This window comes from Chenopodium quinoa, unplaced genomic scaffold (genome assembly GCF_001683475.1).
Source record: "Chenopodium quinoa cultivar QQ74 unplaced genomic scaffold, ASM168347v1, whole genome shotgun sequence".
NCBI classification, from domain to species: domain Eukaryota; kingdom Viridiplantae; phylum Streptophyta; class Magnoliopsida; order Caryophyllales; family Amaranthaceae; genus Chenopodium; species Chenopodium quinoa.
Window position 1 is genome coordinate 2061038 of NW_018744878.1, and position 18580 is coordinate 2079617.

At 37.3% G+C, this 18580-nt stretch overlaps 3 protein-coding genes and 1 long non-coding RNA gene across 4 annotated transcripts; 3 read left to right on the forward strand and 1 right to left on the reverse strand.

Moving 5' to 3' along the window:
- Positions 1–476: 476 nt before the first annotated feature.
- LOC110705463 (NADH-quinone oxidoreductase subunit B 1-like) lies at positions 477–4931 on the forward strand. Its single transcript, XM_021883344.1, has 2 exons — positions 477–985; positions 4341–4931. The coding sequence occupies exons 1-2, from the start codon at positions 585–587 to the stop codon at positions 4573–4575; spliced, it is 636 nt and encodes a 211-aa protein (XP_021739036.1). The 5' UTR covers positions 477–584; the 3' UTR covers positions 4576–4931.
- Positions 4932–5877: 946 nt separating this feature from the next.
- Positions 5878–12474, forward strand: LOC110705464 (far upstream element-binding protein 1-like). The gene is made up of 6 exons (XM_021883346.1): positions 5878–6300; positions 7251–7534; positions 7735–7824; positions 7901–7972; positions 8074–8187; positions 11198–12474. The coding sequence occupies exons 1-6, from the start codon at positions 6039–6041 to the stop codon at positions 12287–12289; spliced, it is 1914 nt and encodes a 637-aa protein (XP_021739038.1). The 5' UTR covers positions 5878–6038; the 3' UTR covers positions 12290–12474.
- A 753-nt stretch (positions 12475–13227) lies between these two features.
- Positions 13228–16022, forward strand: LOC110705465 (protein FAR1-RELATED SEQUENCE 6-like). Its single transcript, XM_021883347.1, has 2 exons — positions 13228–14211; positions 14631–16022. Exon 2 carries the CDS (start codon positions 14640–14642, stop codon positions 15597–15599), a length of 960 nt encoding a protein of 319 aa, XP_021739039.1. The 5' UTR covers positions 13228–14211; positions 14631–14639; the 3' UTR covers positions 15600–16022.
- Positions 16023–16052: 30 nt separating this feature from the next.
- On the reverse strand, positions 16053–17690 carry LOC110705466. Its single transcript, XR_002508081.1, has 3 exons — positions 16999–17690; positions 16237–16909; positions 16053–16150 (listed from the first exon to the last, which is right to left on the reverse strand). It is a non-coding gene; the product is annotated as an uncharacterized LOC110705466 (long non-coding RNA).
- Between the last annotated feature and the right edge of the window lie 890 nt (positions 17691–18580).

Consider the following 18580-nt stretch of genomic DNA (forward strand, 5'->3'; position numbering starts at 1 on the left):
GTTATTTTCATTTATAGTGTCACTGCTTGGAATCTATTCGCTTTGAACTGGTAAATCAATAAAAACATCTACTACTACAAATTATTTAAGAGCATGTGTTTATTACCTGATTTTTCACTTATTTGAAGTCACTCGAACTTGATTAAACTTGCTTGTATTTTGTATGGAGTATTCAAAACTTACAAGGAATATATCCGGTAGGATTTATCAAAAGCTGACACGATGCTATTTCAATACAAACCCGACCTAAAATAGGCAGGTTTGGGTCAAGAATTCTCGACCCGTTCACATAATTTGATCGACACAAACCCGACAAGAAATTAACCGGGTTAGATTTGAGTTGAAAATTTCAATGCAAAACGACGAAACCAACACACATAACACGATGATATAAATGGATTGAACGATGACCCGTCAACTCAAATTTCCAAATTAACCATCCCACATAACCTGATAATCCAAATTTCCCATTCTCCATAGTAAACAAATTAACCGACCCAATTTCCCCATCTCCTAATTTAAAGAACTCACTTTCTCTCTCCTCCCCCATTTCTCCCATCTCTCTTTCTCTCTCCTCCTCAACAATGGCGCTCCTAGCTCGAGCCGCTGCAACCCGCACAACCACAACCACCCTTAAATCCCTCCCGCATTTCTCCTCCGCCTTCCACACCACCCACCCTTCTCTCTCCTCCGCCTCATCCACCACTCAACCCACCACCTACGCCAGAGCCCCACCTCCCGCGCTCCCCAAGGCGGCGGAGTATGTGATTTCCAAGGTTGATGACCTCATGAACTGGGCCCGTCGTGGGTCCATTTGGCCCATGACTTTTGGGCTTGCTTGTTGTGCTGTTGAGATGATGCATACTGGTGCTGCTCGTTACGATCTGGATCGCTTTGGGATTATCTTTCGGCCTAGTCCTCGTCAATCTGATTGTATGATTGTTGCTGGTACTCTTACTAATAAGATGGCTCCTGCTCTTCGCAAGTATGTCCCCTTCTTTTTCTTTTGGTTTTGATTTTGATTGTGTTTAGGGTTTTTTTGAATGATATGTTTGATTGTTTTTGGTGGGGTGGTTGGTTTTGTATTGGGATTTTAGGGTTTTAATTTTGTTTGGGGTTTGTGTAATGGGTGATTAGAGAATCTAGAGTCAGCGTTGTTTTTGAGGATATTTTTTCAATTGGGTATTTGGTAGTTTTATTTAATTTTTTGGGGATTATGAGAATTGGAATGAGATCATGACAATTTCTTTGTGCAACCAAGTTTGTTAATTTTGGAGAATTAAGGGAATTGAGGAGGAGAAGGTGGTATTCAATGATCAATTGTTTGATTGGGATGTATTATTGGACGGGTTTTTCATTATGTATGTTGTGAATGATTCTGAAATCGAGACGAGGACCGTGTTTTTGGACATGAGCTGATTGTTCATGGAGTCGAGTGAAAAAAATTACCAACATTGTGGTGCTTTGATGAGTTGGGTGATATGATTTTGATGGACTAGTTTGTTTATGAGAAAGTGATTTAGATTTTTTAGATTAGTGCATTGCAAGGGAGAATATGTTTATGTTGAAGTATTATAGTTGTTGCTTTATATGGGATTATATTGACATGTTGCCTTCACTGTTACTGTATATTCAAGCAAAAGATATTTTACTTGGATGTTTCCCTTTTATACATACCAATTTCTTTGTTTATTGTGGATTCCTTTGTTGTTTGGACAATGGTGATTGAAATTGCAATCAACATTATTATGGTGATTTAATTGAAGAAGTGAGAATTTTTGCATGGCTGTAAGGCTATAAAGCAGTTCAGAACATGGTTGCAATGATTTGTGGTCCTATGGAGGGAGGATAATTTTATATTGTATATAGCCTGTAGGTAGCGGAACAAGTTATGCTCAACTGAGCTATTTTGACAGATGCTCTGGAACGAACTAGTTGTGTTGCGTGTATGAAAACTTTTTAGGACTTGGGGAGATATTTGGGATAGGTTCCTTGCATGCTGTATACTTCTTTTAAGCAAGGTTGGTACTTACTTTTTTTATTTTAATCATTTTGTATATCTACTGAATAGTCTTTTGGCAAAATAAGGGATGGAGCTTATGTGATGCGTTGCGTTTCTTTATCTGCCAAACATTTTTGACAAATCTGTTTGTAGCTTTTAAGATGAGATGGTAGTTTTTCTCGTTGAATAATTAACCAGGCAGACATGATTCAGACCCTTATTTTCTAGTCTGTGATGGGAAGCTTTACATTGAAGAATATAGCTTTTTCTGTATCTTTCCTTTCTATTATTGCAATAGGCCTTGTTAGGTCATTCCTCTAGCTGTGTTTCGAAGTTTCTGAACATAGTTGCTTTTGCCAGATATCTCAAGCTGTGTGGTGTTGGGATCTTTGATTTTTCTATTATTTTATTATAGGATGAACTCTTCATATTTGTTATAGCAAGTGGTTGGGATGATTTAAGTTTGGGGTTGTCATTATAGGTATCTTTGATGGTGAATTGATGAGGTTGGTGCTTCTCCTGGTGTTGACATGTTGGAATTGGGAGAACCCTTTTGTTACATGAAAACCTACTAAACCTTCTACATGCAATATTCACAATTATTATATCTGTTGGCTTGTTATTCATTTGTTGAATTTCTGTTGTGGGTTGGATAAACTAGCTCCTGCAAGGCTGCAATTGTGAATATATGCTGAAATTGATGATGTTTTCTTCCTATTGAAAAAGGCTGATAAAGAGAGCTGCCTTAACCGAGTCTATTATTTTTCCTCCAAATATACGTACAAGGCCAGGCCAGAATTTTGGTGCATATTGATTGTTTGTCCTATGCAGTGTATAAATAAGCTCAAGGTACAATGCCGCAATGAGGTGATGAGGGTCCTGCTGCATGCCTTGGGTGCGCTTCAGTGTGCCTTTTGAAGTGAGAACACAATATTAAACCTTGCTTATGTGTGCCTCTTTGAATGCGCCTCTTTTAGAGCAAAAATAAGCATCCCACCCTAATCGTCTAGGTGTGCCTTTTTATACACTAGTCCCTTGCCATATTCATATCCCCTTCATAACTTGTATATTTTCCATCCAGGGCTTGATTTTGTATCACACTCCTTGTGCTTTCCTATAGTGCCATTTTCATTTTTGCCCACTCTATATGTGGTTGTGTGCATGTGTGAATGTGTTTTCTAAACTGGATTTGTTTTGGGAACTGCATGATACAAAGCAGCAAGGCATCTATGTTGTAATTGATGCTAGTTGAGTGTCATTGTTGCTGAGCCAGAATGATTTCTCTCTTCTGGGAGGGGGCTTTATGGTGAAACTTATAAGTTAGCCTTAATTATGATTGAGGAAGTGTTTAGTGTTTCATAACTTCCATTGGCTTGTAGTAATGGTAGTGTGTAGTTTTCTTGAAAGAACTCAGTAGGTTTGTGTAGTATGAGCTGGATTTGAGGGTTGATGATGATAGGTTACTTGCCGAAACACTCAAGTAATTCTGAACTAGTTGGCGATAACGCTGAATAAGGTTAATCAAGGAAGTGAGGCAGGTCAGAAGCTGGATTAAGAGATTGTAACTTCCTTTCTAAAAATTTCCTTAAAGTAGACTAGTTGGGTAAGGTGATATTAAGCAGGATTCAGAGATCAGTAAGCTCCCCAAGTGCACAGCTTGTTATTTGTCCTAACATGCCTTCCGCTTAACTACAAACAACGCTGCAAAATCTTGTGGATTTTTTTTCTGTCCTACTTTCGTGAGTTTCATCTAGTAAAGGGCATTCTTTTGTTGTCCTATGCCACGTTCTTTCACCCTTCAGTAGTTTAGTGTTATTGACATAATCTTTAGTTTTCTGAATGCTCTTTCTTTGAGATTGAAGTTTGCTTTAGGGTCTTTGGGTGCATTTTTGGGATAGTAGTTGCTGAAAGCTTAATATGCTTTGGTGTTCTAAATTAATTGTCAATGATTGTGATGGAGATTGGTAGTTCTAACCCTGCATATTTGTAATGGAAGCCATATTTTCTATGAAATTTATGTGGAGGAATTCTATGTATTGATGCCATATATTTAAGGAAATATAGTCTAATTATTGAGGTCCACCATTGCCATAATTCTAGTTTTGGCTATTGGCACAGTATCTGTTCTCTTTCCCTGTTCTTTCCTTTGTTCTGTGCTTCCATCCTGTTACTCCTTTGGCTTTTGGAGAAGAGTTGAGTTAAATTGGATGACTAGAATTTTCTATATTGAATTGGCTACTGAGTACTGACTAGAGGCTAGAGTTCCCCTCGTGCAAGTTCTGACAACTGGTGTGTTCTTGAAGAATGTCCTAACATCTGTGTATTCATATAATTTCAGGGTTTATGACCAGATGCCTGAGCCAAGGTGGGTTATATCTATGGGAAGCTGTGCAAATGGAGGTGGATACTACCACTATTCATATGCTGTTGTCCGAGGTTGTGACCGGATTGTTCCAGTGGATATCTATGTCCCTGGCTGTCCACCAACAGCTGAGGCCTTGCTTTATGGACTTTTGCAGCTACAAAAGAAGATTAGCAGGCGCAAGGATTTCCTTCATTGGTGGACCAAGTGAGCTCATTCTGCTTCTATTCCTTCGACGTCTACAATATGGCAAGAAAATAATATGTGTATTATGATGGATTGTAATATGGTCAAGGGTCATTTCATGATATCTGAAGGATGTCCCTTGAAATTTCTCGGAACTGTGAATCCTGGTTGTGGTTTATTATTGTAACTGATGAGAGGATTACTCGCTTTTATAGTTCCTTCAGGTTTAACAGATTTTCAAGTAAAATTCTGAAATGTTTTTTGGTTTTATGGCTAAGTGAAGCTATCTTTTGGTTTTGTACCTTGGGAACGATGAAGAAAAACCTCGGCATTCGATCTCTTCATTCTCTAATAAAGGGTTTGTAGCTTTGTATTGTAGTATGTATATTGTTTACATAATTTTTTTTGGTAGCTTTTGTTTTGTTGGATAGAATTTTAAGATTTGTTGCATGGTAGCTATTTTTGTAAGGAGAAAGTCACCCAGTTAACTATTGGCATATTAACTTTAGTGCGAAGTTCTAATCACATACGAAGTATAATGATAATGGTTTTCGTAATACTAATGGTATTCGTAATACTAATGGTATATGTACTTTGTAAAAGGTTGTTGGATGAGTCCTTCTCTAAAAGAGAGGAAGATGGGTTATACTGTATACTTGAACAATATTTGAAGAAGACATGGTAAAATTTAGATTTAAAATGTAAAGAAAACTAGTTTAAAGTAACGAAAGTAATTTTACACCCTTTTTTCTTATTGTACATTTGAATTTTTTTTTTTTTTTTGAGGAATTGATTTTTTTTTTTTTATTATTATAAATGTTGGACAAATTAACCATTGAATAATCGTATTCATAATTTTATTCATTGAAAATGTAATTAGCACAACATTTAAAAGACGACTTTTGCTTAATAGAAAGTATTTGTTTTAAATGTAAGAAAACGCTAATAGTACTAGATAATCTAGATTTTACGAGTATTAAACAAGTTGATTACACATCGACCAACTCTATATAACAACAATCAACAAACAGGTCAAGAGATTTTTTTAATATCCATATTATTGACTCAATTGCTAACCCAACTTAACATAACATATGTAGTATTACTACGGTCAAAAAATGGACCCGTTGATCATAGAAGAGAGATTTTTCAACATTACTATCGATTCGATCACAAACCCGACCTAACATACGCCGTAACATGTTTGCCAACTCGCAACTCTTCGGCCTGAAAAGATCTTTCTAATCTCCGGAATTATTAGGACTATATGACTATATCAGCGACTCAGCGTAGGATATAAATATATAATTACGAAGCACAAAGATATTATTAGGACTATATCACCTTTGTACCATAAAAGCGACAATCCGCAGTTTCTCTCAAAATCACAAATAACCTATCTGCTTCAAATTAGGGTTTCTCTCTCTCCTTACTTCAACCCTTTCTCTCACTTTCTCTCTCCTCCAAAACCTTCGAGCTTCTACATCAATGGCGGACGATGCTCAATACGACTCTCACAAGAGAAAGTACGATGAAGATACCTCTCCACCGCGTCAACGTCGTCCTACTGGTTTCTCCGATGGTCCTCCTCCCGCTGCCGCACCTTACGGTAACGTTCCGCCGCCGTTGGAGGATTTTCAGCTTGCTAAACAGAAGATTCAAGAACTTGCTTCTCTCGCTTTCAATGCTGAGGCTAAGCGTTCGAAGTTTGATAATGGTGGTTATGGTTCCAACGCTAGTGTTTTGTCAGGTATTCATGCTCTCCTTCTTTGTTCCGTTTCAAAGATTGATCGTTGATGTGATTATTGTTGTTTGAATCTGTTTGGTTTGTTGGATGATTGTAATTTAGGGTTTGGGGATTTGATTTTATGGAACATGAATAAGAAAGGCTAAATTTATGTTTTTGTTATAATTGTTATTACTGATGTGTTTTTGCCACAATCAATTATTCGGAATTATGCTTATTTGTTTTAATTTCTTGTGTTTCTGCATAGATTGTTGATATGCCGTTTGTGTAAACTAGGATTGCACAAGGCTTTGTTAAATTAATTTATTGGAAAATAATATATGCCTCGTTTTGTAAAAACATTCCAATGTTCAAAATTTTGTTGTTTTTTAGGCACTAGAAATATTTACAAGGATAATTCTTTTACAAGGATAACAGATAATTATAGGAGTGAACCTTTACTTTTGTTCTGCAGACTTTAAATTTTGAGAAATTCTTTTGGAATTTCAACAACCTTATTTTTTTCCTGGTCTTGCAAGAAGAAATTGTTTGGTGTGTTCATTAGAATTGTGGATTTCTGACATTAAAGTCGAACATGATTCTGTACTAACCTCGGGTTGTGGCCCTGGGGGAGTCTATGTGTATGCTATAATACCCATAGTAGCTAGTCAGCTTTGTCTTCTCCCATCTATTATACATGATATTTTGGAGAACCAGATTAGTAGGGATAGCCTATCAGGAAATATTTGAGGACATATAGAATATGTGTGGCTCAATCTTGTTGCCACTTGCCAGTGTTATCTAACTGTGGATAGATTAATGTTTAAATGTTTCCTCTTTTTGATATGAACTTGTGAATGGTTTTGATCTCTTTGTGCAATGAAATTCAAGTTTGGGTATGTGTCTTTTGTCTGATCATATAAAGCTTTTATATGGTTGAATTAGTTTGTTGACAACTGTTCTGTATCTTGTAGATCAGAAGCCTTTATCGTCAAATATTCAGATTGGTGGTGCTGCTCACGGCTACTCTGGTAGCTCTGATTGCAAAAAGATTGAAATACCTAATGGACGAGTTGGTGTTATCATTGGCAAAGCGGGTGATACCATCAAGAACCTCCAAATTCAATCCGGAGCAAGGATTCAGGTGACTAGAGATTCAGAACATGACCCAAATTTGCCACACAGGACTGTTGACCTGATGGGAAATCCAGATCAAATTGCAAAAGCTGAGCAGCTAATTTACGAGGTTCTTGCTGAGGTATGTCTTTTGATTACTAGATTAGTATTTTATTACTGTTATGGGGTAACTCTTTACAATTTGATAGTCAACTCTAATGTAATGACTCTTGCATAGTTGTCCTTTTTGGTCATGTGTTGTCAGTAGTACTGCTTTTCTGATTTTGTTTTCTAAATTAATAGTAATTTCTTATTGAAAGATCTACAATGATGTTTAATCAGGCTGATGCTGGAGGTCCTGGATCTGTTTCAAGGAGAATGCCAGGATCATCAGGGTCTGAACCATATGTTTTGAAGGTCCCAAATAACAAGGTAGGACTATGTCTATTAAGAAATTTTAGAGAATTTTTCTTGGTTGACAATAGTTCTAAGTATTTTAATTTTTCAGGTTGGGTTGGTTATTGGTAAAGGAGGTGAGACCATAAAAAATATCCAAACCAGGTCTGGAGCAAGAGTGCAGGTTTGTAGCAGGCACCAATTTGTCAATTTTCTGTTACGTGCTACTTTTAATCTCTTTTCTTGTATCTGTCTTCTATGTTTAATTTGTTCATACTCTTGCAGGTTATTCCATTGCATCTGCCTCCTGGTGATGCTCCTATGGAAAGAACTGTGCAGATTGATGGTACAAGTGAGCAAATTGAGATTGCAAAACAAATGGTCAATGAGGTCATTGAGGTATGTGTGATTATGCTTTCTTTTGTGGTGAAGTATCTTCCTTTAAATCATATGACCTTTGGGGAGGACTTTAATCATTTGAGTACCACGATTTAAATGCTTATGCTGGTATTTTTCATTTCTATAGGCTGGTCTAGACTCTAGAGATTGAGTTCATGTTCAACTTTTGTTTCTTGTAACTGCTTGCAAATTTCTGCTGTTATGCTTTATTGATAATTTGACTGTTTTGCAGTATTGTAGATATTTACTTTGGCTTCTATAATGTGATAATGCTAGGATAGTAGATTTCCTAACAATATATATATATATATACTTCCTCCGTTCTATTAATATTGCAACAATGGACTTTTTGCACTATTCATCACTCTTGTTTGACCATATAATATGAGTTATACGTCAAGCAAAATATAGTCAAGTGGGATATTGTTGGATTCGTCTTATAAAATACTTTCACAATGTCAATATTTTATAATTTTTACTCTTACACAATAATAGATATTTAGCATATAAAATGTGTTTTGGGATGCGTAATTTCCTCGTTGCAATATTAACAGAACGGAGGAAGTATATATATTGGTGACCTTTATAATATCTCTATGGAGAGCATAGATGATTAATGCTCATCTTATATACTCAGTTGCTTATTCAGCATCCATCTTCATCTGCTTACTTCTATTAACAGGGAAAACCCATTGTCTCTTTAATGGAATGTTGGATCTTTTTGCCTTTTCTATATATAAATAATTAATCTCTTTGCTGTGCATTCTAGCCATTGTGTTTTTGATGGACAAGTTTGGTGTTGTATAAGTATCAATTGGGTTGTCAGGTAATTGAAGTTCTTGTCATGGAGTGAGTGCTTACACCTTTTTGTGGTTTTGGTGGATGGTTGGTGTGGTTTGAAAGGATTATAGGAGGGGAAGTAATTGATCGAAAATTCAATTTTTCTCAAAGTAGATATGACTGATCATTTTTAGTTATGCTCCAAGGTTTTGTACTTTATTGTATATAGAATGTTGTGAGACAGATTGATGTCAAGAATATTTTTGCCATTTACCACCACAAGATAACTGGAAGGCTGCGTGATAAACACATTCCGAGGAAGTTATCTCTCGTGTTTGTAAGTCGTATTTTAGCTCCATATTGATATATTGGACATCTGGTACATGAGATGAGCTATGAAGTACTGGTTTCACATTGTCACCCACAAGTTCATTTGATAGATTATCCAATATTGGTCCTGTATGCTTGGGATAAACTATTACATTGGTTATGCTGTGGTAAATCATCTTGATATAGATTAAGCATGTGCTAGCCTTTGAAGTGGTTGTTAGTTCTGTTTTACTTGACTAACTTTTACTAGAAGGTGTTGCTGGGTAGGATTATTTTGTGACACCAACATGGATTTTGCTGTGTTGGTGTTCTTGCCGCCTAACTCTGGTATGGTATTTCTTATGCATGACAATAATGTCATTTATATTTTAGTTGCTAGTTTTTTTTTAGGCAATCTCCTAGAGTTTTGCATGGTATTCAGCAGCCAGATGAATATTGTTGTCTTTGAAGTTGACTGGCTTTTCTGTACATTGTGTTTAGTGTTATTGGTTACTTAAATCACGAGCTTTAATCTGTACATATTTAATCCCCATTGTTCGTCACTGCTTTAAGATTGTGCAGCTCCCACTCCTTTCTTTGGGTACTCCCAACTATAAGTGTATGAGCGGTATAACAATTGATGCTTCTTCTGCTCAGCTGTCAAATAAGAAGGAAAAAAAACAATTTTTAATCGAAGATTCTGCTGTTTACTTTTCATGGAGTTTTTTTTTTTGGTGTGGGGGTTGGGGGGGGGGGGGGGCTCTTGGTATATTTCATTTACTTCCTCTGCTTTTTAAGATGAAATTTCTTGAAAATTTCACTATTCACTAAATTTGCAATCTCATTTTCTGATGATTTTTTCACGAGGCAAAATATAGGTCACGTGAGGTCTTGTGTGATTCGTCTTAATCTATACTCTCCAAAAGTCAAATTTTAACTTATTGATAATTAAAGATATCATGAGTATGCAGGCAACATTATTGCTTTGGTCGTATCCGTGAGGAAAAACATAGTAATGTGGGGTGTATTAGATTGATTTTATTATATATTTGATTTTTCAAATATCAAATCTTATACTCCATAATTTTTAAGTTATCGATACTTTTATGTTGTTAACTATTGAAGATATGGATTGCAAAGTGTGAGAAATCAAAGGTTTCATCTAAATAAAAATGGAGGTTTTGTTGAAGCTGAATAGCTTGTGAGCATGCAAGCAACGTTATTGTTGATTTGTGAATCTGCTGACAGCCAGTATTTGAAATTATATCCAATGTCGTCTTTACGCGAGTATTTCTTATGAGTCTCATTGCCTTTCTTTGGCTGTCAGTTGTTTAAACCATGAGTTCAATCCTCATATTACTCTCTCTAAATCTGCTAAATATTATTGTTACTGCTATAATATTTTTCTGCCTTTTGCATAACCTTTAAACTGTTGGCTCATTCCTTACATAATTTGATAATTTATATTTTAGTACTTTATTTAGGTTAGTTCATATGTTAGCACTTCTACAGTTTGTATATTGCTTGTACCCTTGCACTTTGAATAGGGAGTGGTTGGGCACCCGCTGGAGTAAGTCAATACTTCTACAAACCAGTACGGTATGTAGGCGTCTAAACCCCCTCTTATTCATGAATTCTGACTCCTTGAGTAGCTACATGATATATAGCTTGGAATCTATTGGATTTTAAAAGTCTACATTGTTTTATTTTGTTTCTGGCTAAATAACTGTTGTGCTTAAACCATATTGCTCTGATATATTCTGCCTTGCAATTATTAATATTCTTGACATTGCTTTACATGGCTTATATATGTTTACATTGGGGGACTATTGTCTATATATGTGTATCCATTTTTTGGTACATGCTAGTAGTAGCTGCTAGATGTTATCTAGGTTCATATGAGAACATAAATTCTTTGCAGAATCGCCTTAGAAATCCAGCAATGACTGGAGGATATTCTCAGCAAGGCTACCAAGCACGGCCTCCTACAAACTGGGCTCCTCAACCCCCTCAAATGCAGCAACCTGCCGGTTATGGTTACATGCAGCAGCCTGGAGCTTATCCTGGTGCATCATCTCAATACAATCAACAACCTTACCCTGGCTATCCTCCACAAAACTGGGATCAGTCAAGTGCTTCTCAAACTCAGCAGCCTCAAGGAACTGGATATGATTATTACGGGCAGCAGCAACCCCAAACTCAGCAGCAGCAACCACCTAATGGGTCCCAAACTGGTAGCACTGGTTACAACTACAGTCAGCCTCCAACTTCTGGTGGGTATAGCCAACAAGGATACTCTCAAGAAGGATATGCGACTGGATACCAAGGTTATGGCCAACCGACTGCTAATCCTCAATCTGGGTATGATCAGCGCCAGGGTTATGGCTCTACTCCTGGCTATGGAAATGCGGCTAACCCTTCAACTCAAGATGGTCACCCTCCTGCCTATGGTACCCAAGGTGAGACTGCTCAAACACCGTCGTCTGGGCAAGCACAACAGGGATACATTGGGAGCCAGCCTAGTCCTAACCCTGCATACCCAACTCAGCCTGGTTATGGTGCTCCACCAACCTCACAACCTGGTTATGGGACTCCATCTGTACCCCAGACAGGTGCATACCCTGGCTATGGGCCACCACAGGGCCAGAAAACACCACCAAACCCATCAGTGTACGGTCAGCCTCAGCAATCACCATCTCAGGTAGGGGGGTATGCTCCACCTGCTGCTGGTCAGCCTGGATATCCGCCCTCACAACCATCAGCTGTACCAGGTGCTGCTGCTACTTATGGAGCTGGAACTGCTCAGCCCGGTGCTTATCCCCAAGCCTACGGCGCACCACCTGTAACCCCACCAAGCTATGGACAGCAGCCGTATTATGGTGGTGCTTATTCCCAGCCTGCTGCCTATCCAGCTGATGATAATGGGGTGGCTGCTGCTGCACCTGCTCCTGCTTCTGCTTCCCAGCCTGCTGCTCAGCCTAATGGAGCTGCCAAAGCATCACCTCAGAGCTAGTGTTTGTATGAGAGGTGTTGATAAGTAGTTACAGTTTGTGCCTGTAGTAGGTTAGAATTTAAATACATTTGCTGTTTTGTAAAATTTTGGATGGTTATGTTAGTTTCTTCTATATGGTAATCTTATAACTTGTTTGGAATTCCTTCATCATTTATCTATTCAAGTCTCCAGTGTTAAATTCAGTATTTTGAGTATTTTGGTACAGATGCCTCTGCTATTGCAATGAAATGGGATGTCATTACAATGTACCTAATCATGTGTTTGGGGAAATGTCATCACAATGTACCCGATCATGTAGTCGGGGCAACATAATCACTAAGTACTGATGCCTCTGTTGTTTGAAATCACTAATTTTGTGACATATTATCATGTTTATTTATTTAGGAAAAATGGAAAAGAAAAATCCAACCTTTGAGCGGTCTAACATTAAAAATCTTTTAACCAGTTAAACAGGTTAAATTATTATTATTATTATTATTATTATTATTATTATTATTATTATTATTATTATTATTATTATTATTATTATTATTATTATTATTTTATTTTTGATTCTCTCACTTTCACTTCTCAACCACAAGCAGTCTCTCCAAACAATGCAGCCTCCCTTTTGATAACACCATGGCCATGGCCATTTCTGATTTCTAAATCTTGATAACACCATGATCACACTTTAATCAATGATAAGCCAACACCATGGCCATTTCTGATGTCTAAATCATGAACAAGTTAAGCGCATAATCTATGTATTAACTCTAACCAATGCATTACAAGATACATCCATATATATCTAAATACCAACAATTATAACATTTTGTATACAACAATCAATAAACCAACGATTGAACACACCCACAAATCCAAACAATCAGATTCCAATTCCAATCAATGCAAATCCCCTAATGATGGAAGCTGGGCTAGGCTTCTGGGTTCGTGGAAGGGTAGGGGAGTCAGGGCTTGCGAAGGGTGGGATGGGCAAGTAGTGGTCGATCGGGAAAAGGGTGGTTTTTCGGGTTGTGTTTCAGGCAGGTCGGGGAGATTTTTGGGGGTTAGGGGATTTGACGGTGGGTAAGCTGAGTGGCTGGCATGACGGACAAGGGGAAGTGCAGTGTGGGTTGGCTAATGGGCGGTGGTCGGTGGAGATGGGGTGGTCAGGGAAGGAGAGGGTGGCTGGGACGCTGGGTTGTCTGTTTTTTTTTTTTTTTTTTTTTTGGTTTTTTAATAATTAAAAAAAATAATGGACCTATTAGTAATTGACACATTCAACAACAAGTAATGGATCTTTAGATGAAGGCGGGTATAAAAGTTGGATTTTTGTGAGATAATTAAAAAGTTGGATTTTTAACGTCAGACCGCTCAAATGTTGGATTTTTAATATCCATTTTTCCATTTATTTATTATTATTTTTTTAAGAAGTCCAAAAAATCACTAATTTTCATTGATTAAAGCCATATGGGACTAAGAATCCAAATATTATAAATATATAATGATTTGACATATTCTCGATTTGTTATCTCTAAGGCTTACCATTGGTAAGATTTGATGAAAGCCCCTAAAAAATAGAAATGTATTTTTAGAGGCCGACCCGGTTGATCAGCCTGATTAACCAATCCTTGTTAATCAGCTGCTTCTGTGGGCCCTCTTGAGCAAATGTAGTATATTTTTATTGATTTGTACCGCTGCTGACATGGAACATGTTAACGGGCTTGTTTGCGCCGTTAAGAAGGACGTTGTTAACGTCGTTCAATCCTGAACTAACGTCCATCCCCCATAATTCAGAAAGAATTTTAAAATTGAAAATTATTATCATAGATCTACTTCATCTTGTGTTTCGAAAAATGGAAGATGAGCTTAAAATCTAGAGTATATGTGGTAGATCGGTCAGGTAGCTCAAAATCTATCGACATTGCCCATCTTTCTTTGTAAGTTAATTTCTTGCTCTTCTCCTTTAATCGTACTTTTTCTGATAAATTTTAGTGCTGTGTGAACTTTATTAATATTAGCTGTACCTGGTTTGTAACCGTGCTAATGGGAGCTGCAATTGCTATAATATAAAAAAGTGGTGTGCATTTCACATACAGTTAGCGTGTTTGGGTCTTTTTGTAATTTGGGATTGGGTTTGAATTTCCTCCTATTATCCCGATTTTATTAAGTTGAATTGTTTATTCTCCTTTTACCTATAAGCTAACTATATGTGTTGAATGATTATATAGTATAAATTGCTTTTACTTATGAGCTGAGTACTGTATAAATTGTTACTTATGGTCAAACTACTGTTTGTGAAATGTCTTATTAAAGTTGTCATTTATTTGAATTTCTTATAATACAAATGTTAATACAGAGATAAGTTATGGAAAACAATGATCTTCAACTTAGTTCTGTCGAGGAACAGGGGCATGATATCCAGTCTGATCCACTATCGGATTGTTTTGTTCCTGTCATTGTTTCTGGAGAAGGTCCTTCGCAAGAATGTCCACCCAGTGGTTTGGTGTCTCCAATGAAGACTATTGAGACAGTTGAAACCATTGTCTCAACTAACAAAGTTTCTGCATTTGCTTTGGTTGAAACTCCTAGAGTAGGCATGGTATTTAAATCTTGGCAGGATGTTGAATGCTATTATAAACAGTATGCTGAGCAAAAAGGGTTTGGTGTCACTAGGGCTCAAGGATATAGTTCGAAGAAGGATAAGGTGAGGAGGGGTATAACTTGGAAATGTGAATGTTGGGGTCATCCAGACATGAGAGCTAGTAGGGAGGCAAAGAAAAGGGCTAAATCTATGGATGTGGGTGGGACTAGTGCTGATGTAGATGGAGTTGTCTTGGAAGATGAGCTTGCGCGCGGGAAAAGAACCTCCAAAAAATGTCTTTGTGAAGCAAAAATTTATGGTAGTGTCAATGAGGATGGTCTTTGGGTTTTGAGAAAGGTCATTCTCGACCATACCCACCTTGTATCTCCTACCAAGTCCAAGTTAGTAAAAGAATACCGTATGAAGAATTACACTACAAATGTTAGAAGGAATCTAATTACTTTCTTTGATGAGGGTGTCTCTGTACCACAGATACATGGGTGTTTAGGGTTGGGTAAGGATGGTGAGAACTGCCCTACGGTGAAGGATTTACAACATGAAGTTTACAAGGAGAGGAAGGCGCGGCTGAATATGGCTGGTGGTGACTGTGCTGCTATGATGGAATATTTTGAGAGAATGCAGGCTGATAATTCCAATTTTTACCACTTTCACCGTATAGATGGTGAGGGAAGGATGAAAGATGTCATGTGGGTGGATGCTCGTAGTAGGGCAGCATTTGAGTAGTTCGGAGATGTGGTGTGCATGGATGCAACTTACTTGACCAATGAGTATGAGCTTCCTTTTATAAATGTTGTTGGAGTTAATCATCACGGACAATCTATTTTGTTGGGATGTGCATTGGTATCGCATGAAGACACAGACACTTATTCTTGGATAATTCGACAATGGTTGGCGTGCATGAGTAATAAGCCGCCCAATGCAATCCTTACCGACCAAGCTGCAGCCATTAGAAAGGCATTGGTGCTGGAAATGCCAACTGCTCGTCACCGTTGGTGCATTTGGCACATAATGCGGAAAATCCCCGAGAAGTTAAGCAAATGTGATGGGTAAGTCATAGAATTATTTATTATTTTGCACAAGGCAAAAGACCTAGGCACTTTAATGTTCTGCTGCTTTTGTAATGATTTCTAATAACCTTTGCATCCATAATCACCTCCATTGGGTGATCTGTCCTCCTTGCTAGCACTCAATATCTCCTTCATTGACCACACCTTCAACCTGGGGAAAACACCCCATTGTACAGCCTCTCTATCAAGCCGGTCCAAGTAATAAATCTGTCACAAACCGTCAACAAAATTAATGATCAGATTAAAAACAAATGCCATCGACTACAGACATAAACATATTACAGTCAACGTACCAAGACAAATAAAATGCAGCCACCACATCCACCGGCATGACCATAAGAATAAAATCTACGGGCAAAAGAACGGACACTAGAAAGCAGCTTGGATAGCACCAGAGTGCACCAATCATAATCAACGGCTTCCATAGCACATGTCAAAGCAGGTAACAAGTCAGAAGACAGTCTAGTAGACAAAGTAGGACACGAGCATTTCCAAAGAAATCAATAAAAAGAGCGTCTTGAACTCTTCCTCCTCGTTCTCTTCCCAGTAACCCTCAAGCCTCTCCAATAACTCAGGGTACACCGGAATTCCTACTTTATCATATACAGTTGATTGTCCCTTATTCCGTGTTGTCCCGTATTTTGCAATAATGTTTTTTACCTTCTCCCGCCGTACCCCCTTCAATGTTTTGCATGATGGAAGTATCTTTGGTCCATTAGGGATGCCAAGTACCCAATGAACTTGATTTTTGGACAACTTTAAACACCTTCTATCCGGGGTTAATAACATCTTACTAATAGGATCCAATCGGGTCACTAACCAGTACCCCAGCTGCCTGGGAAGATGCATGTCACCAGATAAATACAACAGCCCACCAAAGCCCATTTCAGCAACCCACCTCCTACGTGAATCAAAGGTTTGACAAATTCTGGCAAAACTCTCCACTCGACAATTCAGGTTTGGTGGCTGTTGAATTTGGATCAACATTAGATGGAAACAATAACAACAACATTACATTTACCTAATCTTGGAAGACAAAACACATCGTACATTACCTTAGACCTCGCCTTAAAGAACTCCTTTAAAACTTCACCTTTAGCTTTTATGTTCCCACCAACAGTCAAACTATCATCCTACAGGTACATTTCAAACGATCAAACACAAATGAAAAACACCACCAGAGAGTATCGTGGTGTAATTCAAAACTTACCTTGAACATTGCCTGGAAAACTTGTTTGCTGTCTTGCATATTTTGGAGTAAAATACTATCTAAAGTTGTCTACTACAAACAAACCAAAACAATGAAACAAACAGTTCATAAATTTATTAATACTCATTGCAAAGATTGCGAACAAACAACCATAAAAGAAATAAATTACGGAATATCTTCTAATGACGCAGACCAAAGTGCCAATTTGGACTCACAATAAGTTCGACAACAGGTTGGCATTACACAAATTGGATTCAAAACAACTTACATGGACACATAGTGTGTTCATTTGCAATCTCAGCATGTTGCATAAACAATTGAACCTATTTGATTCGAAGAAGCTTAGCTTTTTGATTCATAATAAATTCAAGAACAAAAGGCCAAAACACGAAATCACGATAATACAATCAGTACTCAATTCAATTAAAACCCTACTAACAGTGAAATCAAATTCCCAGTTACAACCATATACACATAAGAGGAGACAGGACAGACAATTGCATGAGCAAAATGTCGCAAATAGACATAATACAAAATTGAGTAGTCAAGCGTTAGTTTGACTATGGTAACGTCTTCCATGTCAACTGGAAGTGTCTGCCATGTCATTCATCCGTTTTCCCCTCTAACAATATTGCCCCCAACTTTACCAGGAAAAAGACATTTTTGCCCCCTGATTAATTGATTTCGCAAATCAGTCTGATGAACAAGAATTTCCTCGTATTTTTATTGGTTTGGGTTCTTTTGAGAAACAAATTAAACCTTTAAAAAAAACCTATCTATTTATTGTCAAATATAAAAGAAATTCAATATAAAATATATTGACGTGACTGGTACCACTCTCAAAACTTATAAGTATATAAATGAATCTAGTTGGTAAACATGTTTTGGTTTCTCAAACAACGAACACTAGAATTATTTTTATTTAAGGGTTATCAAGATTGCCACAAATTTCATACCTGACTTGTTCACTCGGCTAGGGCATGGCTAATACCATGGCAATTTGGCATGGCGCTTAAACTTGAAAGCAAGCCAGTTAGTTAGCAATAAATGAATTGTACAAGAGTAATAAGACTAATCAACAGTAATAATTTTTTGAAAGTCATAACCTATAAAAAATATAATATATTCGTTTGAAAGCATCATTAACATGTTTGAGATTTATTTTTGGTAAGGTTTGACATTTCGTGGATATGTTAAAGTGAGGAGTCATACAATCGGAATTAAGTTAGAAAATGAAAGTTATTTCATCATTCGTCTTTGGCCAGGGAGACATTTTAGGTGTCTACAATTGTGTGAAACAAAGTGTATTAAAATTGTTAATTATTTAACAAATTACGTGAAACTACATGTATATTAGTTTAAATTTGTATATAGCTTCATCTTATCTTTGCTAGTTCGTTGATTCATCTTGAACTAGTTCTTGATAG